Below are 26760 nucleotides of genomic sequence, written 5' to 3' on the forward strand. Positions count from 1 at the left end.
CTAGCTTTGTGGTTTTTTAGGTACAATGCGCTAGATCCACTCGCCCCAACTTTTCTGATAGTAAAACTAGAAGATAATTACTTTCGGATACCGACGTCGCTGAGTGTGTTCATGATGAAGGAACCGCCACCGGGTTCCACCGAAGAAAAGAAGGCTCAACCAGCAAAAGAAGATGACGTTCATTCAACAAAGACAAATCAGACAGAAGAAAAAATAAAGGACGATTCAAGTAGCAACGATTCCTTCGAAGATCTCGACGACGCCCCCTTGGACTTCCGAAAGAGAGAACAGGAGCAAGAACAGGAGAAAAATAAATCTGTGAAACCAATACTCTCTAAAAAGAAAGTACACACGTGCGAGATATGTTACGCGACTTTCGATCGTAAAAGTAAACATACACGGCACATGTTCAAGCACAGTAACTCGAGACCTCATAAGTGTCCTATTTGCGCGAAAGGATTCAAAACCACAGCTCATCTAAGCAGGCACATGGAGGTTCACGATGAACCGGTAAACCTACATGCATGTAGTCTGTGTGACTTCAAAGCTCGCACCAAGCCTTATCTAAAGATTCATTATATTAGAAAGCACACAGAAGACTACAACTATAAATGTGAACAATGTGGAAAGATGTTCAAGGTACAATCAGATTATACGACACATGTGAAAGATCATGATACAGAGTCTTGCGTGTGTGATATCTGTGGCTCGTCTTATCCCAGCAAAAGCTCGCTGTACTTCCATAAGCATTACAAACACAAGACGAAGGTGAAGAAATTCCCCTGTCAGACATGTAAAAAGAAGTTCAAGACGCAGAAGAATTTAGATAACCATATGGAGCTGCACAAGATTAAATACGTCTGTGAACAATGCGGGATGGAATTTAAGACGAAATATGGCCTCACCAAACATCTGAGGACTCATTCCGGGGAGAAGTCTTATTTGTGCGCGATTTGTGGGAAAACTTTCGGATGTCTCAGCTCACAGAAGATTCATCTATTGACGCACGTTGGCGAAAGGCCTTACGTATGCGACATTTGTGGTCAGAGTTTCACCCAGAGGTCACCCATGATGTTGCATCGCAGAAAGCACCCTGGGGTGCACCCACCACCTCCTCCCATTAAAATAACAAACCTGTTACATGGTGTACAAGACAAAATAATCGTGAACAAGAGTAGCAAGTAATTGCAAGACGAACGGACAACGTGTGACGAGACACTTTTGTATATTTCCATTTTATATGTAACGTTAGGACGTGAAAAGCGTGTGATCGAGGGCATCGATTTCTCGAATATTTGTTGATTAATTGATTTGGAGACTGTTACGGTGAAGCTTCCTTTGATGCATTCTGTGAAGTAATTAAGTGTTTCATTGAGTCGCTGAATTTCTGTGAGTTTCGAATTTCAAGTACGCGATCGATATGGCTGCACTATACTCACCAGGCTACGTAATACGTAAGTCTTTTACTTGTTTTGAAAAAATGAGTTTTGGTTGAATGTGATAAATATTTGCAGTTATTATACGAGGTAGTTAAGTTTAAATTATTCTTTTTCTACTAATGTTTTATTTAAAATACCATTTCTCTGCCCTGTAGTTAGTTTCTCTCCTGTTTTTCTTTATCTTTCGTAATACGGTCATTGTATTACCGTAATTTGTAATACTAATATTAAATTGTTCCTATCGATGCATTTTCATTGAATAATAAAAAGCTGCAGGGGAATAGTTAATTATTAATTTTAACGATCTTGAATGTTAATTCAAGCGAAGTGAAACTCTATAGAATCCTTTATATCTATAAAAGTTTGTTTCGTTGAAAAAAAGATATTCATTTCGCTTGGAAGATACGTATTATATATTTATGAAACTAGACATTTGTTTTGATTAATTAAAGAAGTTGATTTTCATAAAAATTTCGATCGCGATGTTCGATGCTGGTTGCCTTCGATTCGTTCAACAGGCTAATGTAAGTACTCTGTACAGCGTAGATATACATTTAATGTAACATAAGAAATGAAAATCATTCTCTGATATAAAACTCTTTCTAGTTGGATATCGTATTAAGATTTAACAGAAATTCAGACTTTGTAAATCTACAAAATTTTACACGAAAATGTCTTTTATATATATATGAATATAACAGTAATACAAGAAATGTAATATAGAAACACATATTCTTACGAGAGAAATTTATATCTCATGTTGTTACGCCACGAGGCTCAGTAGAGATCATATTTCTAATTGTCGCTCGTGGTCCTCCAGCGTCGCAGACATTGTCCTTTTATTTGCCCGACGAAAAATTTACGTTGTATCGATGAGCGCATAGTTGTCACCAAGCAGCGAGTTCTGGAACCGTCGATTTCGGACCGTTATTTCTAACAAAGAAGTCGGCCTACGTGATTGTCACGTAAAATAAAAAAAGAAATTTAAGAAAAAAAGAAACTTTATTTTTTTTCTTGTTTGCAATACACTTCCGAGCTCTAGGTGTGATTGTTCAAGACTAACTTGGATGATTTTAGGGGGAGTATCTAAATTCTTTTATTCGTGGCAGTGGGAAAAGGCTTCGATCATATATTTCTGAGAACGGATAGTGACCGGATGTTATCCCGATGGTCACTCGTGCCAAGGCGCTTGGAATTTTGCCATCTTATCGTTTTGTTTAGTCGGATTTCGTCTGTGACATGATCATCGGCTCGAGCGGTGGCATGATCCGAGCGTAAGGGAAGTCGTCTTCCCGAAAGACAAAGAAAATCGGTCTAAGGGCGTCAGTCTCGTTCGAAACCTCTAACCGAGCAGTCTCATTCGAAAACTGTAACTGCACAGCCGCATCTGAAAACTCTCCTTTAAAAATTCATACGGCACGCATCGAGAGCTTTGACGAACAAAGTCGTTCAGAATATCGAGAAATAACAAAAGTCGGTGACGAGCAACAGTTAAACTCACAGCTACAAGGTAAGCTCGTTCGTTGCATTGTCTTTACAAACTGCTATAAAAATGGAAAACACAGACAAAATTATCTCTTTGCATCGATGACAACGTTTCCAAATTGGTCGTTTTTGCAGATAAATACATAGGAATCGCCAGATGGCAATTACTGTTGATACAGAGTTGGTGGACTCAAGAGCCTACATAACGCGGTTTAATTACCCGTACATACCTGACGTTGATGTTTCCTGGAAAACCGAAAGCGGAGTCATGCTACCGCGCGGGCCTGGATTTCCTTCCAGATACGAGCTACCCCGGTTGCCGTTCAAGATCTATAAGGTCTTAGTGGAAGGGGGATGTGGTATGCTGGCTGACCAAGAGCTTAGATCGAAGCGTCGGTCAATGATTACGCGAAATTACATTTGACGTAATGTGGGTAGTTTTGCCAGCAAGACGGTTCGGAGGCTTTCTACCGCGACTTACTGCAAAGCGCTGGATAGATTGCGGACTGTATTGAGGGTTGACGACAAAATAGATCCCCTCTGGATGTCGGAGGCCGCTAGCGCTGTACCCAACGCACGTCACCTGGTCTGCCATACATTAAGAAGCGGCCAGGCTGGAAAAAGGATGATGTCATAGACCACGATTTAGAGTACCTTTCCGACGTGTGGAGACGGGTTGGCGATGGGGAGTATGTACTCTTCCCTGACAGTGCCGCCTTTGCTAGAAGTTACATTGGAAAACCAGGTGACAATAAAGTTAGGCCCGTTTGGGTCATACCTTTAAGCATCGTATTGCAAGAGGCCCGATTTGCCGTTCCACTGACAAAGCAGTTCATCGATCAGAAGTGTTGCAGGAATACCGCTTATGGGTGTGAAATGATGAAGGGTGGAATGATGTGGTTGAATAGCGGATAGCTCGGCTTAATCGTAGATACGGTCAAACTAAGATATTGATGATCGATTATAAGTACTTTGACGCAACAGTACCGGCGTGGTTAATACGCGACGTGTTTAACATTGCGATGGAGAAGTTCAATTTAACGGATAGAGATCGGATTTGCTTTAGAAAGTGCATCAACTACTTTATAAAAACTCCAATCCAGAACTCTGATGGTAAACGTTTTAAGAAGGACCACGGAATACCGCGTCTGGTTCGATGTTTACTAATATTATTAGATGTCTTGTGAATATGGTAGTGACGTGGTACACCTCAGAAATCGTCTGATATCTTCTTTGGAGATGATGGAATAGCATGTTTCCGTAGAAACGTATTAATGGATTTACCTAACTACGCAGAGGCTGTGCAACATTTCTTCGGAATGAGAATTAATACGAAGAAGACGTACTGGACTTCCAATCCTATAAATGTACACTTTCTGGGATATTTCAATTATTACGGAACGCCGTATAAAAACGTTGAGGATATAATTGCTGCGATGTTATTTCCGCAGCACCTCGTTGATAAATGGGAGTATTGTATAAGCCGATCTCTTGGCTACTTACTTGAGTCGGCTGGAAGTAGTACGGATGTTTTTATGGCGTGCCAGGCCGTATATAGAAAGGCGTGCTTGGCTGGAGCTGATATAGGGAGTGGAATAAATCTATTCAAGGAGAATCCTTGGAGTCTCAGACACCTAACCATGGGGGTGGAGGATTTAATTCTATCGGAGAATTACTTTCATGATACATCGCTCAGTATTCCTTTCCCCAACTGTTCGAAGATTACAAAGAGAGTAGAACTATGGTGCACAACTATGTGCAGTTGAACAATACTCATACCCAGTTATGGATGCCCGAAATTACAGACATATATTACGCTCTGGTAGCACGAATACACGCGCTCATGAATGATACACCAACATCATCGTCGAAAACCGCACATTTTTCCACATTTATAGACGATTATTTTTGATATTCAATACTCATGTATAAAATATTGAATTTAATATTATCGTATATGTGAAATAAAATTGAACCAACGTAATTAATTATAAGAAGAATCCTTTTATGTGTAACAAGCTTGGTTTAATTTTTTATTTAGTTTCCTTTCAGTATCATACACGAATATAATGTACATACTTGAAACACTTTTCAGCAGCTACGTAAGGCGTCCCCCGGAAGAAGGAAACACATGTATTTATTTCTATCCTAACAAATCTACTAGGATAATAAATACATTGTCGATCATAAGTATCAGAAATATGTACCGATATTTAATGCAAATTGACTATCTTTTATCTCTTTTATTTTCTATCTATTTCATTAATTCGTTACTCGTGTTACTTCATTCGTATCATATCTATATATATGTGTGTGTGGTATAAAAAACAAAATTTGTTAGAGTTTTCCAGCGAATATAACGAATTGTCCTGGTACACATGGTCAGCAACGTAAAAACTTTATACGTCCTCCACGAAATAAAAAATATAGCAAAATCAGGCCTCCAATTAATGCAACTTTGTTTTTCGCTTTTAGGTCGACACAGCGTGATCCGCTCGAGCAAACGTACCTCGTGGTGCAAAACGTCGACAAATACTTTCTCCTTCCCATGGAGCACAAAACATCGGCACAGAAACACGAAGAAGAGTGTATTACTGGAGATATCACCATCAAGTTGGAGGAACAAGACATACCCGAAGACACGACCGAACAACAGCTGATCGAATCGCCTGAGCGAAAAGATCCTCAAATTGACGAAGCTGCTCAGGTACATACGAATCTATCTGTTCAGACGCCTGTACAATTTTCTCAGTGGTTGGACCAATGTTCCAATGGTTCTGAAAGTATGACGAGCAACGAGGAAACGTTTACTTGCGACTACTGTTCGAAGATCTTCAGGAAGAAGTACGCATTGCAGAGGCATTTAGAGACTCATAGTAACGCGCGGGTGGAATGTTCGGTGTGCCATCGACTCCTAAAGACCAAGAAGACGCTGAAGCTTCATATGATGCTGCACGAAGATACCGGTAAAATATTCGAGTGCTCGGAATGCGGCTTTATGTCGAAACGAAAGCAAAGTATGACTCGTCATCAGATCAGGATGCACTCGAAGATCGCCGATTACAAATGTCCACTTTGCCCGAAGACGTTTAAATTTAACGGTGATCTTAAAAGACATCATGAAGCGAAACACGTGGTCGACCCATGTTATTGCGAGATTTGTGGGAAAACGTATAGAAATAGTCATTTTCTTCGGAAGCACCGGCGCATATCCAAGACACATAGAAACGCTTACACTCGTGTATGTTACGGGGCAATTAGGAGTAATCAGAACATAGAGTGTGCGACCTCGCAAAACAAGGGTAAAGTGAAGCGAGTATTCAATTGCTCCAAGTGTAAATGGCGATTCAGCAGCTGGAGGTTACTAAATAAGCACATGCAACGACATCTCCTCATCTTTAATTGTGACATTTGTGGAGCCGTGTTTAAGTATAAGGCTTCGTTTTTGAAGCATCAAGAATCGCACAAACAATCTGAACAGTTATAAATCGTGCAATGGAAAATCATTTGTTTCTTTTGTGTGTGATTACCGAGGTTTGTTATTTTATCTATCATTCTTTGCTTTTCTTCTTTTGATACTATAGGATGATATTATTTTTCAAATAATTAAATTTATATATAAGTAATATTATATTAATTAGAATATTATGTATAGATCTTTACGAGAGAGAAGACATTGATCGATTGTAGAGCTTTACATACAAGTCGTTCCCAATTTAAATATTAAAACATTGGGAGCGTGTAGGGGACCGATACGCTAAGGCGATATAAAAAGTCCTTTGGAGATTTGCTTGTTTCTACTACATTTTGAAGATCGCGAAGAAGACCAAGCGAAAAAGCTCGTTTTTTTAATTATTTATTAATATTTATTTATTCTGATAACTGTAATTAGAGTGGCTAATGTTAAAAGTAAAAAAAAATTGTTTAAACATTATTTTTATAAAATAGATGATAACGTCGATAAATAATTGAAAAAACGAAAACTTTTCTGCTTCTTCTTTTTTCTTTTCGTTTTTCTTCAAAATGAAGCAAATCTCTAAAGGTCCTTTCTTCTTGACGTATCGGTCCCTTACATGCTCCCTTAAATTTTGACATTCAAATTGGGTACACCCTGTATCCACTTAATTGGTATATAAATTTACAATGTTGATATGATATCAATGTTAAATATTAATTTTTGTTACGCGCAGATATGTAAGTATTGTTTATATTCTTTGGCTGTAAACGGAAAAGGGTATTTATATTAGTTTCAAATATATATGCGTTGATAGACTGTAAGTATACAATAAACGAATATCGTTTCTCTTAAAACGCATATTGTTTTTATTTATTTTCTCGTGTCGTTAAAAAATTTTACAGAATAAAGGCAGATATTTTAATGTTATGATAATTTGTGAAATTCGGGAGTGTAAGAAGTAAGTATTATAATTTAAAGTAACTTTCTATTATTGTAATTTCACACGTTGAATATTTTCTAGGTCAACACGTTGATTAAAAAGTGTCAATAATGTTTCAAAAATACCTAAAACCGAATAACGAGTTTCGTTGAAAACGAAGATACACGTAGGTATGACAGATATCAGAATTATATTGTACATTAGCGAATAAGAAAAGAAAATTAAACTCTCTAACAGCCTTTTTGCTTTTTAAGAATACAAGACGAAGACTATTCTTTCTTGTAGGTGAGTCTTTCATCTATCATTGTGACAACCTTTTCGTTAATGGTCTTTTTAATCTGTAAATTTCATTTTCTGTAGTAGCAACAAATAGATGGAATGTCTAATTAATAGAAGCTTTTCTGCAATTGATTAAATTCCAGTCTCTCTACTCAAACAATCCAACCGCAACAAATACCTGTGTTGGAATTTAATTAATCGCATGCCATCTTTAAATATTTATTATACTGTATACATATCCTGCTACATTACACAAGATGATTACAAACTATGTTTCATATAAATTATTATTCGTATAATTGAAATCATTGCGCTATGAAAATAATTTATTCCCTGTAATTATATTCATTGGAATACATATACATATTGCGTTTCTAATGATATCTTTTCAGAGTTTTAATTTACAAATCTTTCAGCTAAAAATAATTTCTATTCTAGGTACACGTTATGCATGAGCGGTATCATCGAACAAACAAATGATAAAAATTTCGCAGAAAGACGGATTAACTTACTTCTTCTCTGTATAATCACAAGAATTACAATTACACGGTGAAGATCATTGGATTTCATTCTCCCATATACGTCGATATTTGCAGTAAAATTTTTATCTGCACCGGTGGTAGAATTTATCTTTTAACACACTTAAGTGTTGGGCAACGTGTTTGCATACAAGAGAAGAAGACTTTCGGTGTATTTCATTACTAACGCCATTACTAAGCAATAATCAAGAATAAATATGTAGATCATTGCATGATGAATGGAAAGTATATGCTAACATCGTTAAAAAAATATGATTGTTTTTCTTTAGTGAAATGTCGAGGATTTATGCATCTCGCTAAATATTCATTAGATATTGGGGTATAAGGTTTATCGGTTTACTTGTGTTATTAATATTTAAATATTTTATTTAGAAGATTTAATAAAATTCAGGTTCTCCGATCATGCTTTTGTAATTAATAAATATATCTGCGATTATACTTATTATGTACGATAACTTATACATACATAAGTATTTTAAAAAACAAATACTGCAAGAATTCATTTCAACGTATTTGATAATATGTATAATTATTTTCAATATCTAATAGATGCAAAGAAAGAAATAATTTCATGTGAAAATATAAATGTGCATCAAAGAAATATCATCAACTTTCGCTAATACGGAGTACAAGAAGAAAAAATAAATGCTCCATAAATTTCTTTACCAAAGAGTAAGAACAATTTTTACTGACTCGTTTCATTCGTGTTTTAGGAAACGAACGCAGCACTTAACCCTGAAGAACAAAGCCGTCGCTCCTAAACAACCGAAAGACCAATTAAGAGCTTCTCGCAAACCATCGAGCATTCTTCAAAGAAGAATCGCGTTTCGAGCTTCGAAGAACCGCAAACGTAGAAGCAACGGGTGTTTGAACAACTCTTCTAGTCGCGCAGAAACAAAAAGTATTTCGACCAATAACACAAACTCCAAACATAGGAAAATAAACGACGACGAAACGACTTCGTCGAAAAATCCTACGAAGAAAAAGTTATCTATAAAATTCAACGATTGTTCGAATCAATTAGAAAATAACGAGAAACAAAGTACACAACAAGAAGATCTATATAAGAAACTCAACGACGGTACTTATACCTGTGATATCTGCCAAACGACCTTCGAACAGAAGAGCAAGATTCTCCGTCATATTACCAGCAAGCACAGCTTCCACCGTCCCTTCAAATGTTCAACTTGCGACAAAACCTTCAAGTACAAGTGCGACTTGAAAGCTCATCGTCTAATCCATCAAGACGTCGACTCCAGTTTATTACATTGTTGCGACAAATGTGATTATCGTACGAAGACGAAGAACAACCTCAAGTCCCATTACATTAGAAGACACACGGACGATTATAAATTCGCGTGTGAACACTGTGGGAAGCGTTTCAAAATGGAATGGGACTTGAAATTCCACATTGGAACTCACAGCAATTCGCAGCACATGTGTGACATCTGTGGGAAATTTTACACGAGCAACTATTCTTTGTATAAGCACAGGAAAGTGGCTCACTTGAACGACTATAAGTTCCAATGTAACGTTTGCAATAAAAGGCTCTTGACACAGGAGAACTTAGACAATCATATGCAACAACACAGCAGAACGTACGAGTGTAAAGACTGTGGAAAGGTATTTGCATCAAAAAGGTATCTAGCGACTCATATGACTACACATACAGGCGTGAAACCGTATACTTGTCATATTTGCAAGAAAAACTTTAGAACGTCGCATATGAGAAATACGCATCTTTTAACGCATTCTACCGAAAGGCCACATATCTGTGATCTCTGTGGACAGTCCTTTAAGAGGAGATATTATATGATAGAGCATAGAAGGAAACATCCTGACGCTCATTTGTCTTCGCCTCCTGTGCCTCTTGGGAAAAAGAAAAGCATTACCGACACTGTGACTGAATGCCAAGCAGAGATTTCGCTGTAACATAATAATACATATAGTATTTGAGAAATCGTGATTAGACTGCGGTTTTTTTATGCATTTATGAGAAAAGACCATTCAGATTAGTTACGTTACTTGAATTCAAGCAACTTGAGACCAATATGAGCTCGTTATTTACTTTTTTCCTTTTAAATATTCTTATATTATATTCTTTGCAATTTCTACACTTGTTCTCATTAGTCAAGTCTCTTGAATTCGTGTAACTGTAATTAATCCGAAATACACGAAAATCCAGAGATTACGTATAACAAATAAAAATATATAAAACATTTAAAATACTAGTTTTAATATTTAACAAAAACGAAACATGTCTCTGCTTGGATCCAATTTTTTCACTTGTATTTATAAAACTATGAATTTCTATAAATATTCATGGTCTACTAATAATATACTTGTAATGATTTTAACTATACTTATTTACACTTTCGTACTTATCTGTGAATGCTTTGACAGCATTTCTTTTTCGAAAAATATTTTGTGCCATTTTAATTTATATTGATTGTGGAGCATCTGTGTGAATCGATCTGAGATCGAAGCGTAAAGCGCAATATGAATGAAGAGAGAAAGAGAGAGAGAGAGAGAGAGAGAGAGAGAGATATTACGATAAAGTATAATAATCGTATTTTACGATATAAATAAAATAATTAGCATTAAGTACGTAAAACACTGTAAAACAGCTTGTATATACAGGATGAAGTTCATAAAACGAGTGAGTATTTTCTTGGAAATACTAAAAATTTGATAATATTTTTAATATTTTTGAAAACATATACTCATCATGACTTGAACACTTTATCCTGTAAATATATGTCATTATTTTCATATTTATTTATCTCCGTGTTTTTGACACATTCTTCGCGTCTCTCTGCAATTTTTCAATTTTGTACGTTCGTCATACGCGAGTTCGTACGTTTTAAAATCGAATACGAAGATATCAATAAAATCAATGTAACCCCCCAAAAAAAACAGAATAGTGCGGAATAAAAAAAAGATCACTCCCAATCTCGCAAATCTCATATACCATACATTTCTATTCAGACAAAATCGCATAGAAATCTGTAAAGACGACTTAGATCAGCAGTAAGTAATGCCTATGTAGCAAAATGGCAAATAAAATCCTTCGAAAGTAATCATTCCTTTTCAATTGTGTTTTAGGGACCGATCTTGTGGAAAGCTCCTCACCACGGATTCTTCCGGTCGATTCATCGTTGGGGAGGACTCTGTACCCATGCAATTATGGCAGCACGTCGATCCCGATGGTAAATTGCACTACTCGTTGGTGCCTGTGTTGGACGACAAGAAAATGTTAGAACTTTCGAAAGAAATTACCGAAGAAAATCCCAGCATCTCCCTAACATGCGTAAAAATGGAGACCGATGAAGAAGAGAATAACGTGAAAACCTACGTCGGCAGTTTGGTGCACTTATACAACTTTTACACGTGTGACAAGTGCAATATGAACTTCCCTATGGAAAGTATGTTAAACAGGCACAAGATGTCCAACAACATGAACTCGTGGCTTCGTAGAAAACGACTGAACTCTAAACATCGATCGAAGGTATCTTCGGAAAAACAGATTAAGCCGGTGCAATCGCAAAAACCAAGGAAGAAAAGGAGGTACGGTTGCACATCCTGTGAGTTTATCTGTAACGAGAGGTCCACGTTAAACGTTCATGTTAGAAAGAAACACAAGTCTATAGTGAAAAAAGATTTAAAAATCTTGTGCATCATTTGTAACAGAAAATGTGGTACTCGGTCTAATTTGAAGAAACACCTGGAAGAACACAGAGACCGGAAGACGACTTACTTCACGTGCAATAGCTGCAACTTCTTGTGTAAAAGAAGCGGCACTCTGATTTCTCATATAACGCTGAATCATCAGACGCTCAATAGCGAGGAAATCTCGAAGAAGAGGTGCAACGATAAACCTTCAGAGAAGGAAGAATCCAGAGGAAGCTGTTTAAAGGAGCAAGATAAGGACAGTTCGATAGTCTCAAGCACGCTATTCGAGTTCGAATGCAAGAACGAACCTTCAGTGGCCACTCGCGCGAGCAAGAAACAAAGTAAAAAATCTGTCGAGGAACAATGCAATCTGTGTGACTTCAAATGTGCAAAGAAAAGCACGCTATACTCGCATAAGCGACAGCATAAGATGGACATCGGCGAAGAGTACTCGTGTAACGAATGTTCATTCAAGACTTATAAAAAATCGTCTTTATACTCGCATATAAAAAGGAAGCATAAGGTACCAAAATCTTGCACGTCCGATGGTCAACCGCAATTATTTTATTGCACTCAATGTGACTATAAGAATAAGAATAAATACGAGCTAAAAGTACACGTGGCCAGGAAGCATACGGATGATTTTAAATTTTCTTGCGAGACTTGTGGAAAGAAATTCAAAGTGAAAGGCGATTTAACGAATCACATACGTTTCAGTCATAAAGAACAACCGGTTATCTGTGATGTTTGCGGGAAAACGTGCCTGAACAGCAACTCGTTGTACGTACACCAGAAATTTGCTCATTATAAGGCAAAATACGAGTGTCAAGTATGCAAAAGGAGAATGGTCACTCAGGAAAATTTGAACGAGCATATGATCCGACAGCACGAGAAGAGGGAGAACGTGGTTTGCGAAGAATGTGGCAAGACGTTCTCCAGAAACAGTAGACTAAAGGTACACATGAGGATCCACACTGGCGACAAACCGTACACTTGTACCATATGCAACAAATCGTTTGCACGTAGAACAGCGTTGAAGCAACATTTGTTAATTCACACTGGCATCAGGCCATACGTTTGCGATATTTGCGGCAAAGCATTCACGCAGAAGCCTGGATTGATCAGTCATAGAAAATCTCATCCTGGATCGCATCCTCCGCTTCCACGAGTGTTGATCGACCATATATTAAACGATGTGATGAATAATTGAGACTGTTGATTGTATAAACAATTGAAGTGGATCGTTTAAGGGCGAAGTCTGGATTGAGAACTGTTTCACAGCGAACAGTCTTGTGCAATTAACGCTTTATGGTTTATATTACTATTAGAGATTATACCTTTGCGATCTCTCACGTTGAATTGCATTTGTCATTCTGTTTTATTGGATATTTTTCATTTCTAAGAGAGAAGTAGCAGAAATTGTGTTTTTCGCTTCTTTCCGATCATAGAGTCAGTATTTATCTAAAGAGAAAATGGTACAGGTATTTACATAATAGCGTAAAATATATAAAGATTTTTCTATCAACGTTTAAAGTAAAATTTTCTCAAACTAAAGATTTCATCTCTTGTACCATTTTATCCTCGTGTAAAACAATCAAGTTTTATTACTATTCAACTTAATGGAAACACAGTAGAACATTCCTTATGGAAACACCCGTTATCCTCCACGTTATCTCTCAACTGTATTATTCAAAAATTGATCGGTTTGATCGAACACTTTTGTCTCCCAATTAGTTCATACAGCGGAGATTCTACTGTATTTCAACGACAGTACATGTTACTTTTCATAAAAGTATGAAAATAAATTAAATTTATTTTAAATGCGAGGCAGACCAGTGAACCGCGAAGAGTCGAAGAACAATGTCAAAAGTTAAGTTACTCGCAAGATATTACGCGTATACGATAGCCTATCGCCTATGTTATTTTTACAATTTGCCAGCGTTATTATGACACGCTATGGAGATTTAAAATTTTCAGAAAGAGAATCTCTATGAAATCAACTACTTTTGTATGCAGCGCATACAATTCATCTTCTCTTGCGTTTGTAGTACGCCCTGCGTTGCATCCTCATTTTTTAAAGCTATTTGTTTGGAATATTGGAATTATCTCCACTCCTATTTAACATATCGAGACATTTAAAAATGCATTTCCAAACGATTGTTTAAATTTTTATTTAAATTCTAATCATCCGCATTAAATTATTTGTAAAAAAAAATACTATTTTATATTAAAGTTGTTATTGGGCAATTTCGTTCATTTGTAACAATATATATATATATACCTTGCATATCTGTAAAATACATCATGCTGCAAGATCTTTTTCTTTATATATATATATAATATATCCGACACTGAATCGAGTCTCTCATAGTGTTATATTCAACAATGATATTCGTTAATCTTCATTACAGTTCTATTACAGCGAAATGTTTATTAACCGACCAATGAAGTTCTTCTATTTTCGTTTGACTAATTTCCTGTAATTTAACGATAATTACACAGCAATTGGACAATTTGTCTGCAATTGTAAGTCTGGCACGTTTCTTCTTCCTTCGTTTGTGAGAACTTTATCTTAGATTCATGTATGTGGACAATTTCCAGCTATTTAACCGCAATGACAAAAATCCTCACATGTTCTCGTGTGTTGAAGTTTCACTTGTAATAATGTAAAAAGCAGGCGAATATTTCCGAGTTGTCGACAAAATAATTCGTTTGTCAAGTACCTAACTGACTGTTCTGTAATTTTCAGGATTCTGAATGGGGATGGACGTTTTATATACGGCAAGGAATCGATTCCGATGCAAGCGTGGCAAATAGTCGACGTTGAGGGTTGCCTGTACTATGCCTTCCTTCCAGCAAATCCATCAAAACTCTCAGAATGTGAAAAAACAGTCGCAAAACCGACAGACGATACCCTAAAGAACAATGATGATGCGGAAGAAATTTTTATAATTCCAGCTGATGACGAGACAAACGACAATCTATCCCCTATTAAAATAAAAAAGGAAGATATGGACGATGTCTCGTCGACGAACGAAGATCGCTACGACGACACCAATGTCTATGCTTGCGAAGAGTGTAACATCTGTTTTCCGGTGATGCAGATGCTGAAACGACACAGAAACGCTGTTCACGAGCAAGCCCAGCGCTACAAGTGCAAGGTCTGTTTCAAAATATGTCGCAGTCTGGTCGCCTTCAAGATGCACGTCGCTTTAGAGCATAAAACTGAGGAGGAAGAGGCGAAGGATGTCGAAAGTCTGACGTATGCCTGCAACTTCTGCAACTACGAAAGCACGAACAAATCTACTCTTCATTCTCACATTAGTAGAAAACACTCGACCAAACGTATAGGTAGAAGACGAAATAGCTATAGATACTCCGCAGAACCTGAAGAGTACTCTTGCGACGTATGCGAATTTAAATGTCAGAATAGACGTAGATTAAAGGAGCATTTAGAACGTAAGCACGCGTCAGAATATAAATACGATTGCGAATATTGTGGCAAAAAGTTCAAGGTCAAAGGTGACATGAGGTTACACGTGCGTTTTAAACACAAAGAAGGGCCCATAGTTTGCGACGTGTGTGGGAAAACGTGCTCAAATAGTAACTCTCTGTATGTGCACCAGAAGTGGGCACATTTCAAACCAAAGTACGAGTGTGAAATTTGCAAAAGACGTATGGTCACTCAGGAGAATCTGGATCAACACATTTTGCTGCAACACGAGAGACGGGAGAGTTTCGTGTGTGAAGAATGTGGAAAATCGTTCACGGAGAATCATCGATTAAAACAACACATGATGACGCATACTGGGGACAGACCTTACGATTGTCACATATGTGGTAAAGCTTTTGCGCGTCGCACAGCTTACAGGCAACACTTGCTTATTCATACGGGCAAACGACCATATATCTGTGATATTTGCGGTAAAACGTTCACGCAGAAGCCCGGTCTGATTTGTCACCGAAAATCACATCCTGGAGTGCATCCTCCATTGCCAGTGGTGCATATAGAGCATATCCTTAGTGACTTTATGAAGAAAGAATGATTTTATCGTGGGAATAGATGCGTGTGTCGTGCACATTTAACGATGAATTGACGTTATAGAACATGGAAGTTGATCTTCTTAATCCAGCTATTTTTAAACCTACTACACACTTGATATTCCTTTGGAATAATCTAATTCGCTCCTCGTTCGAAGTCTAACGTTAATCTCAGAAACTGAGTAATTTCTACAGCTACAATTTGTATTTCCGTGAATTGCGGATATCAAGCTCCCTTACTTAATGCTTTACCAATTAATAATATTAGCGAGTGATTTATGATTTCTAATTTCAACTTCGTGTTTGAGTTTTCCCCATTTTCCTAATATTCCTGACGTTCAAACCCGATTGAAATGGAAACTCTGAATTCAATTGAAATGGAGACCAGACTGAGGCGTTAAAAATTCCACGGTTGTGACAGAGTCAAATGAATTGGAAAAATAACTTTCTTCCAGAAGGATGTGAAATAGTATGAATAATACTATCAGAAATAAACTTTCCTTATGATCATCCTTCTGGAAAAATGATATACATATCTGGATTAAGAAAAAGATTCTCGTGTTCATCATACCAGAAAATTTTATATTAGCTAATTTAATTAACTTCAATTTGTTGAATTAATTGTAAAATTAATATAATAGGAAAATCGATCTTCCTCGATTCGTTATTAACACACTGTGTTATTAATTGTATTAGATTCTTATTAATCGAGATGGAAAATTACGAAGGGGAAATCTTAAATTCTTAATTCCCGGTTAATTTTTCATTTAATTTCACGTAATCTCAATTATCTAATTTTTATTATTACGATTTTATTATAATCCGAACGTGAACGTCGATGTTTGTATTTTAATATTTTCAAACATTTATTTTCCCGTGCTTTTATTCATTTTCGTGTACATACTTCATCCGTGAAAAAAAATGTATTATTTTGTACGATTCGTTTCTATCAGATTATGTGATTATCGTAGAAACGAATCATTTGGGGGAATGGATAGCAAGATCCATTATGAAATATATTGTATACAAGATGAGATTATAAGAATTTATTTTCAGCACAATCTCGTGGAAGATATATATTTTTCTTGACTATCGTCCAAAGTTCTCCATAATTGTCTATCATTACCTAAAATAAAATGTCATAATTTGCAATGCGATCGAATACTTATTTTTGTAATATAATTATTACGATATATATCGATAACTAATTTTTATTTTATTTGATTTACTTAAATTAGAAAATAGATTGTATTTTCTTTCTTTAAATGAAATTATCTTTTACGCAGTGAACAAGTGCGCGATTTCTATTGTATGCAAATGTAAATGAACGTTGATTTAGGTTGTTGGAATTTTGGAAAATGTGAAACGATTGGCATGCCATTTTACCTCGGGTGAAATGAATTAAATTGCAGATAAGTATCGTATAAAATTTATTACAAATATTAAATAATTTAACGTTGATTTAATTAAAGTTTATAAAATAGTTATAGGTAACTATATAAATAAGTTTCAAGGTACACGATGCTTTGACCAATGAGCTAATTTTAAATTTAATCGTACTTACGATTTTATGTTTCAGGAAATTCAGTACAACTATTTCGGGAAGCGGCAAGTTCATCTCTAACAATTAATCAATAATTGTGCATCCTTGAAGTGCCATAAAGAGAAACGATTGCCTCTATTATGGATTTTTGCCACTTGATTACACCATCAATAATATAGTTAAAAATACATTGCATAATATCTTTGAAACATCTTCAACGTGCGTTCAAACTATAATTTTCTTGAAATTTTTCTAGCATCCTTCGTTCTATTGATACAAAAATTGAATATATCACAATGAATACAACGTTCAATAATGAATTCAATTTTTTTATATCAATGAAAATTTATTAGACATCTTTCCATTTGTTGATTGAAACGCAATTTATATTCTTCGTGTTTACTATTTTATAAATGTTAAATGACGTTTCAAGAATTACTATGAAATTGAAAAGTGTAATTATATCTCACGAATTATTGTCAGCCATTTATAATCAACTATTTGTACCATTTTCCTGCTACATCGAATAAAAACATGAATCATCGTTATCGTTATCCCCACACAATAGAATAAATACCTACTACTGCTAATTTTACTATTTTCACATCAAACTCGTCGTGACTATTAACTTCGACTGTAAGTAATCATCGTCAGTAAGTACCATCCTTGTGGAACTCTAATAAAATTTAGTCATTTTCCTGTTTTAGGGACGGACTATCCCAATCAAATTCCATCTGCGTTTCAAAATTATCTACATCCGCCGGAGGAACCAAACAAGAAACAAACTCATCTCAAGAGGACGACTATAAGATCTTACCAGCCTGTGATATTTGTCAAAAACAATTCAAAAAGAAGTACTTATTAAAAAGGCACAAACTTACTCACGAAAATCGAAAGAAGAAGGACGTATCCTCGAAAGACGATTCTTTCATGGAGCTAGTATCTCAAAAGCAGGAAGCTTTATCATGCACAATCTGCGACTTTCGCTGCAACAAAAGATCCACGATGATTGCTCACTTGGTACAGAATCACGAAGATTCGGGCGAGAATAGATCAACCAGTAACAGGAAATTCGCCTGCATTATATGTGGTCTTATCTGTTCTCGAAAGGAAACTTTGAGATCTCACTTTGTACGAAAACACACGCAGCTTTATGAGTTCTCCTGTGAGCAATGCGGCAAGGAATTCAAGATCAAAGGTGATTTAACGACTCACATGAGACTGAATCACAAAGAACCTCCTGTGATATGCGACGTTTGTGGCAAAACTTGTAAAAACAGTCACAGTCTGTATACTCATCAGAAACACGCTCACTATAAAGCGAAATACGAGTGCCCGGTGTGTCACAAGAGATTGGTGACCAAAGAGAACCTAGATCAGCACGTGTTGACTCAGCACGAAAAGAAAGAGAAGTCTGTCTGCGAAGAATGTGGGAAGACATTCTTTGAAAATCACGATTTCAGGAAACACATGAGGATACACACTGGGGATAAACCGTATAGCTGTTCTGTTTGTGCCAGAGCGTTTACTACTCATAGCAGTTTGAGTCAGCATTTACTGTTGCACACGGGAGAAAGGATTTATGTATGCGACGTGTGTGGAAAATCGTTTGCTCAGAAGGCTGGTCTTATATGTCACAGGAAGATCCATTCTGGATCATTGCCTCCTCTTCCTGTCATGCATATCGATCACATCCTGAAAGACTTCATGAAAAAATAAAGAAAACTCCGCGTTAGATTTAACAAAGATTTTATCGGCTTCTTTATTTCACCGGGAATTACGTCGAAGATTCACGTCTAGAAGAAGATGGTGAAGAAGCGAAGAAATCTGTGTTGTCCGAAAGCTGTGTTTTAGATTTAACCAAGACTTTATGATTTTCCTTTTTTTCTTCTTTTATCGAGAATTGCACTTATTTCGAAGAAATGTCTCGAAGACTGATCTCGATGTGTCAGCGAATAAGGTTTAAGAGATTTATCGCTGTTCAACGATTTCATAACTTCTTACGAATGTTCTTTACTGAAAATTTTTTATCGAAGTTTCTCGAAAATTGTATGCATCGCACGATTTTTAACGTAGATCATATTGAAAAGAAAAAATGCTTAGCTTTAAATTTTTAAGGCGATCTCGACTTTTTGTGGAATTCAGTCGTGTTCCTAATAGAGGATCTTATTACTGAACTGCGGAGTTTTACGCAAATTTATATTTTTACGCGCACTTAATTTATATTTCGACGAACTAGAAAAAGAAATAGAACTTAAACAGAATTTTGTTCTATCTATTAAATATTACAACAAATACTCTATCTCGGATATTTTATATATTATTATTGTACATACTTTTTTTCTATAAAATTACCCGTAAGGGTATAAAAATTCGCTATAATTACTATATAAAACGCTCAAGATTTTTATTGTACTTTCTTACGTGTTCTGCAACGTATCTCCGCGTACCCGAAATAAAGTAAATATAATTTCCCCACTGACGACACGTATCGATTGTCGATTAATCCTCTCATGCTCTGCTTTACTCTAATCTCACTCTCTAACATTCTTCACGACTAATCTCCGAGTAGTACCTAAGCCAAACTGCAAAAACCTCTTCTTTTTTTTTTTTTAAGTTTAATTGCCTCTTTTACAAGCGCTCTAACCCAAACCTTTTATCAGCGTTTTAAAAGTAACAAACGCGTGACGAACCTTTTAATCCGCGGGAAATTTGGCATACATTGCCATAAACGATAAGAATGAACGAACGAAACGCTTTTCAAAAGCTTGCAGTCCAACAAGCGACCAAGGTAGCCCGTTAATAACGCCACTAATCGATGATGTTTCAGGTACGAGCTCGACCACTTCAACTCGCGCGGTATCTTTATCTACGACAAGGAATCGGTCGTGATGAAAAAATGGCAGATCCTGGAATTCGACGGGAAGCCGTACTACGCGTTTGTACCTGAAGACGACACGCCACTGGCTGACGAGGATATTCCCGAACAGATAGACGACATAGGACACGAGGATGGAAAACAGAATCTCGTCAAAGTCGAATGTCTTTACAACGAAGATGAACTACAGTACGATTCGACGGACGAGAAATTATACGAGGATGAAGATCTTTTAAACAGAAGTGCAGAACATAAGGAAGAAGAAGAAGAAGATGTAAAACCGATAATTCTAAACGGTTCGATCGACGAAGAGAACGACAAAACGATCGGAGATATTTATCAGGTCAAAGTTCAGGGTAGTATGGTCACTATAGAGAAGCTGTCATCCGGTGACATTGAAGAAACGAAGGAAGTGGTGGAGTATCAAGAAGTGGAACACGAGGAGCAAGAGGAGCAAGAAGAGCAAGAGGAGCAAGAGGTGCAAGAAGCGTATAACGATCAAGAGCAGTTGGAACAGATAGATCAAGTAGATCCGGATGATCCAGATCAGATAGAACAGGTGGAATACTTGGAGGAAGAGATCTTGGAGTTGCCGAATAATCATGTGACACCAACGAAGACGCGTAGAAAAATTTCCAGAAGTCCGGGCAGTGCACTGAAATGCAAACTTTGCTCGGAGATGTTCAGCTCGGCTATTTCCTTCAGGAAACATGTGGCATGGACGCACAAGAAGAAGGTGTGCATACAGGAAGATGGCGCGTATATCTGCGCGGTTTGCGATTACAGGACGCTTAAGAAGAGTCTGTTCGCGGCTCACTTGGAAAGGAAGCACGAAACTTGGTCCAGGAAACGACCCAACAACATGTTGTTCCCTTGCGCTGCCTGTGGCTTCGTGTGCAGATCGAAGCACTCGTTGCAATCGCACTTTATTAGAAAACACACCGATCGGTACGAGCATCAGTGCAAATTTTGTCCAAAAAAGTTCAAAGTTAAAGGCGACCTGACCAACCACATACGGTTCCATCATAAAGAAAAACCGATTAACTGTCCCGTGTGTGGAAAACTATGCCAGAATACTGGCTCTCTTTACGTACACCAGAAATGGGCACATTTTAAACCTAAGTACGAGTGTCATATATGCAAACGACGCATGGTCACACAGGAAAATCTCGACCAACATCTGCTAACGCAGCACGAGAAAAGGGAGAAGATAGTATGCGCCGAATGCGGAAAAACGTTCACTAAAAAAGATTCTTTTAAAAGGCACATGGCAGTGCACACAGGATGCAAGCCACATTCCTGTCTAATCTGCAATAAACCATTCGCGAGGAGATCTCAGCTACGCCAACATTTGCTCATCCACACTGGGAAGAGGCCTTTTGTCTGCGACATTTGTGGGAAAGCGTTCACGCAGAAGCCCGGCCTGATCTGTCATAGGAAAACTCATCCTGGACCTCATCCTCCTTTACCTGTGATGCCAATTGCGGATATCGTGAAAGAGTTCACCGAAGGTTACGTACAGGAGATAAGCGCACGTGAAAACGAGGAAAGGATCGAGGAGGAAGCGTAGAATTGTTCCGAATTTGTTGATCTTTCGATTTAAGCAAGCGTTTCCTTTGATACTTAATCGACAAACGTTTCGATCGCTAGGAAGATGGTGCGATTCTGTTGAGTTTCGCATATCGAGACAAATATTGCATAAGAGAATTTTGGTTTTAAACGATGAAATATTAGACGAATAAGCTTCGATCGTAGGGGGTCGTAGAGTGTACGACGAAGTTTTCGTTTCTGCTCGTCGTTGAAGGATAAATTGCAAGTACGTTAATTAATTGCACATTTTCTAGCGAATATTCGTTGTATTATCGATAAACTAGCGCTGATGATTCTGTAGTAATACTCGTGTTCCTACGAATTGTTTCGTGTTTCATTGGAACCTAGGAAAATATTAGTATATTTCAAATATTGAGATAATACAGGATATCTGTGATTCTTAATTTCCTGTAATTCTTTAATCTGTAATTCTTTGATATTCATTTATCAAGTTAAAATTATAATTTTTTGAAAGAGTAATTATTACGATAAGCATTATCTATAACTATTTTTGTTATTCGTGGATTATAAAATTTGTAAATTTTCGAATATAATTATCGATAACTAACCCTGTATCATAATCGTTATTTCACTGATTTATGAAAACGTAAAGATTTGTCGAACACTTTCATTCCCATATATTATTAACCTTTCGTTGCGCCCTATTCTATTCTTTATTAATATGGTGATACTTTTGGGTACATTTTCTCTATCCCGAAATTTTTTTCATATCCTTGATTTTTAAAAATTCAAAGTTGACGAATAGTCGAAACGGACAGATTTTTTTATACAATACACAATTTTTTATGTAAATTTTATATAATAGCAATTTGAACACTGTCGAGACATTCGAACGAAAGTGAAATTTCGTTTGCATCTAAAAGGACTAAAAGGAGGGTTAATATTATTAATGAAAAAATCAGTACAGTTATTTGTATAAGTTGTATAAAATTGTAATCATTGTTTACGATCAACTGTATGCTTCAGCAACGAGTAAGAGCAATATTTTCTCACCCTGTTTGTTCGACCCGATTGGTCGAAACAACTGCAAGGTGCGAATGATAGAATGCCAGAATACTTTGTACACCATCGAGATTGAAAGATTAAAGACACTAGATCGATTAATAATTATTTTTAGACTGTATCGCGTGTAACTATAAGTATAGAGATGTAAGATGTATAATATAATGACAGTCTTGTAAATTGAAAATTTACGTGAACAAAAATGAAACGAGAAACGAAAGAGTATAAGATTCTTTTCTGAGTTTTCCTTTCAGTTTATTAAAAGATCTAGAAGTCAGTCTTAATCGGCTTCTAATCATCAATATCATGCTATATTTTAACTTAATTTTTAGTTGAACGAATATTTAATTGATTCAATTGTTTAAGAGAAATTATAACTCGTATTATTATTATTTGCATAAACATGCAATAACGAAATAAACGTTTTCTGAACTGGGTGTAAGAGAAATCGCATACTAATTATATAAAATCCTTTAAAATGTTAAATTTCCAATTAGCGAGCAAGTAAAATGACGTTGCTTCGTCATTAACGATATCGAATAAAATTAAAAACTAACTACGAAAGAAGCGCTAGTTTCCTTTTGTTAATTATAATATTCTATGATTACGCTGAATTATAACGCGTTATTTCGATACAATGTGATAAATCGGTCAAATTAAAAAAGAAACTCGATCATGTTCCATCTCGTTAAAAGCTTTTTTCTTACGTATCGTAGTAAGAACGAAGATATTTCGCAATTCCTCGATGAACATCCTCGTGTTCTTTTAACGTATATCGTGAACCTTCGGTCGTCATTCACGCGAAATCGTTGATACGTACGCGTTGTGATATGTCTTAATGACACTGATTCTATTCGCGAGAGCTAGTCCTCCTAAGAATAACCCTGTAATATAACGTAACACGGTAATATACTCCGTTACACTCGATATGTAAACGCAGTAACGTCCCTGCTCCCGCCGACAAGGTTGCTAGTAATTGTTCAAAGGACAAGTGTAAAATCCGTGAGAGAAAGGAAGCTCGCGCAGTAGAAAGCACGCCAACGACGGCTATTTTTCTAACAATCAATAGCTTAGTCTAATACTTAAAGATACGTATGCGCTGTGTATAGCTTTGAGTTTGAAATAAATATTTTTACTGAACCTGATCTCTTCGACTACCCCCCTAATAACGTTGGATAAGAAAAAAGAGATAAGCTTGGATGAGCTTGGATGATGAAAAACTGTTATATCGTTCGACGTCCTTGTATCTAACAATTAACGATATTACGTAAAGTTTATAATATCGCGTTTTATACGTAAAATTTGTCAAAGCAGAGAAGAGAGTAAAAATATGTTATTCAAGTATACAAGATAAGTATATCTGATGTATTAAACGATCGCGTTGAAACGGTGAAATAATTTATACTATTTTTATACGTTTCCAGGCTACGACTGTTCTGGATCGCATTAGAAGAGCGAGAAGGTATGACGAATACAGATTCTAGAATTATCTTCTAAGATTTTTCTTTTTATAAAGAATATTCACAGAAAATTACGTTTAGGTTCCAGCGATTACTAAATCAATAAAATATGGTTGCTAAATATATAACACGTTTGAAAATAATGTTTCAGTGAATACAATATATTCCAAAAATAAATAACTTCTCAGAACGTATACATTTCTTAAGTTACTCGGAAGAAAACATAATTTCAGAATTTTTAACGATAAGTTTCTAGCCATACGATATCCTACGGTTTCCTAGACCAAAGATAACACGATGTGCTTAATTTTCTGTTTTAGAATCTTGGATCCTTTGAGCGAAGAATTCAAGACCGACTCGCAGGCTCACTTACCGTTGGAGCTTCCCGAGGTATACGAGAATTGGATCGACAAAGAAAACTTCGAGATCATGTCCGCTAGCCAAGAGGAAGACGCAGTATCTCCTCAAAACAATCCCAACCAACGATCCAAAAAGAAAACCTTGACTCGTCTAGAATGCGACCACTGTCGACGAAAGTTCTTGAAGAAGAGTAACTTGGCGGAGCATTTGAAGAAACACAGACACAAGTGTTCAGACTGTCCGAAGACCTTCAGACTTCGTCGATACCTAGCTTCTCACATAGAGAAGATCCATCGACGTCAAGTGTACGATTGCAGTGTTTGCGAATACAAAAGCAATAACAAGGGAACACTAAAGAATCACTACATTCGTCTGCACACGACTAATTACAATTTCGCTTGCGACACTTGTGGCAAACAATTCAAGATAAAGAAAGCACTGAACCATCACGTGAAACAAAATCATAGCGACGCGCCACCGATAGTGTGCGACGTTTGTGGCCACTTCAGCAAGAATCTTCATGCTCTCAAGGCTCATATGAAGTACAGACACTATAAGCCTGAGTTTATCTGCAGAATCTGCAGAAGAGGGATGACGACTCAAGAGAATTTGGAGCAACACTTAACCTGGCACGAGACCAGGGAAAAGGTGCTGTGCCCCACGTGTGGAAAGAAATTTCGAGGTCGGGATTTGGACTCTCATATGCGAGTGCATACAGGAGTCAAGCCTTTTCCTTGTCCTGTTTGTGGAAAGACATTCAGAAGGCAGACTGCCCAAGAGCAACATGTTCTCATTCATACGGGAAAGAGACCGTATGTTTGCGATATCTGTGGGCAAGCGTTTGCTCAGAAACCTGGGCTGATTTGCCATAGGAAGCGCCATCCTGGACCTCTGCCTCCATTACCTGTCGTATCCATCAAGAATATCGTCACGGAGTTCACTAAGGAATACACTATGAAGAATACGATTATTAAAATCGAATAAATGGGTAATTCGAATGAGCGAGGTTGTAAGAGGTTTGGGATTGATGCAAAGAAAAGCTGTGAATAACTGCGTTAAATCATTCAGGGTCAAACGATGAAATAATACGCAAAAAGTGCGTAGATCGGCATCGTTGGAATAGTAACAAGTCGGAAGCATGCAACAAGTTTCTATGATTTAAAGAAATATATTATAGTTTATCGTAGTATCACAAATTGTCAATTTCTTTAAACTTCAGAAAATTATAGATCTAGGATCCAGGTGCAATATTGCAATTCTTCCTTGCAAACAGTATTCTTACAAAAGCAGAATTTTACAAAGCAAGTTGAATAACAAAAAGTCGTGAATGGATTGAATTTTACTGGTCCTTAATGAATTAATAGGATAGCGAATGGATTATCGAAGAGTGTATCGACACGTCTGAAAAATTTATTTCTGTTTCGAAGAAATATATGCAATTTGAATATCGAACCGGCGTACTTCACTCTTTTCGTATGTTTCATTTCGCTGATTGTTGGATGTTATCGAATAAGCGAGGAATTTTATTCGTTTCGTTGTACTTGTGTACAGAGCTTCGGTTTACCTATTAATTCGTGGTTTCTACGAATTTTTCACTATAAAACAGTGCATTTGTAATTTTACAAATTAAGCATTTTTTTATAAGCAACCTTAATATTGCTTCTTAAGCTATCACTTTTGGATTGACATTTTTATACTAAGAACGAGTATTTGGGTTTTTATAAATATTTTTAAGATTTTTAAACGATACAGCTGTTTCTATCGTTTCTTTATCGATGAAACACGAATTTTTATATTTTCAAAATGTTTTCTACGAATGTTGTTTGTATTTCTTAATGTATTCCAAACTTTTTAATAAAACTGTGGTTAAATAAAACTTGTAAATTATAAATATCATAGTATACTTCCTATAATATTATTTCATATTGAGAAAAATGTTAAGGAAAAAGTAAGTATGAAAAAATTTCCATTATAACAAATAAATATTTTTATCTTCGAACAACGTACGATAGAAAGAAAACTGACGAATTTTCATCAAAAATATTTCGATAATA

At 36.4% G+C, this 26760-nt stretch overlaps 4 protein-coding genes across 5 annotated transcripts; all 4 read left to right on the forward strand.

The window, feature by feature from the left end:
* The first annotated feature begins 1180 nt into the window (after positions 1-1180).
* Positions 1181-7239, forward strand: LOC139989732 (uncharacterized). The gene is made up of 2 exons (XM_072008273.1): positions 1181-1454; positions 5400-7239. The coding sequence occupies exon 2, from the start codon at positions 5473-5475 to the stop codon at positions 6409-6411; it is 939 nt and encodes a 312-aa protein (XP_071864374.1). The 5' UTR covers positions 1181-1454; positions 5400-5472; the 3' UTR covers positions 6412-7239.
* Positions 6321-14326, forward strand: LOC139989726 (uncharacterized). Of its 2 annotated transcripts, none has more exons than XM_072008267.1 (2): positions 6321-6458; positions 11245-14326. In XM_072008267.1, exon 2 carries the CDS (start codon positions 11318-11320, stop codon positions 13019-13021), a length of 1704 nt encoding a protein of 567 aa, XP_071864368.1. In that variant the 5' UTR covers positions 6321-6458; positions 11245-11317; the 3' UTR covers positions 13022-14326. The 2 variants fall into 2 exon arrangements, with proteins under 2 accessions (XP_071864368.1, XP_071864367.1); XM_072008266.1 differs by lacking the exon at positions 6321-6458 and adding an exon at positions 10482-11169.
* A 4783-nt stretch (positions 14327-19109) lies between these two features.
* Positions 19110-24026, forward strand: LOC139989727 (uncharacterized). The gene is made up of 2 exons (XM_072008268.1): positions 19110-19855; positions 20226-24026. Exon 2 carries the CDS (start codon positions 20287-20289, stop codon positions 21841-21843), a length of 1557 nt encoding a protein of 518 aa, XP_071864369.1. The 5' UTR covers positions 19110-19855; positions 20226-20286; the 3' UTR covers positions 21844-24026.
* A 161-nt stretch (positions 24027-24187) lies between these two features.
* LOC139989733 (uncharacterized) lies at positions 24188-26332 on the forward strand. The gene is made up of 2 exons (XM_072008274.1): positions 24188-24348; positions 24667-26332. The coding sequence occupies exon 2, from the start codon at positions 24776-24778 to the stop codon at positions 25688-25690; it is 915 nt and encodes a 304-aa protein (XP_071864375.1). The 5' UTR covers positions 24188-24348; positions 24667-24775; the 3' UTR covers positions 25691-26332.
* Positions 26333-26760: the final 428 nt, after the last annotated feature.

Source organism: Bombus fervidus, chromosome 8 (genome assembly GCF_041682495.2).
Source record: "Bombus fervidus isolate BK054 chromosome 8, iyBomFerv1, whole genome shotgun sequence".
Taxonomy (NCBI): domain Eukaryota; kingdom Metazoa; phylum Arthropoda; class Insecta; order Hymenoptera; family Apidae; genus Bombus; species Bombus fervidus.

Bases quoted from the DNA above. Each gene is read 5' to 3' on its own strand.
- LOC139989732 (XM_072008273.1), top strand. From the start codon at position 5,473: ATGGAGCACAAAACATCGGCACAGAAACACGAAGAAGAGTGTATTACT.
- LOC139989726 (XM_072008267.1), top strand. From the start codon at position 11,318: ATGCAATTATGGCAGCACGTCGATCCCGATGGTAAATTGCACTACTCG.
- LOC139989727 (XM_072008268.1), top strand. From the start codon at position 20,287: ATGAAAAAATGGCAGATCCTGGAATTCGACGGGAAGCCGTACTACGCG.
- LOC139989733 (XM_072008274.1), top strand. From the start codon at position 24,776: ATGTCCGCTAGCCAAGAGGAAGACGCAGTATCTCCTCAAAACAATCCC.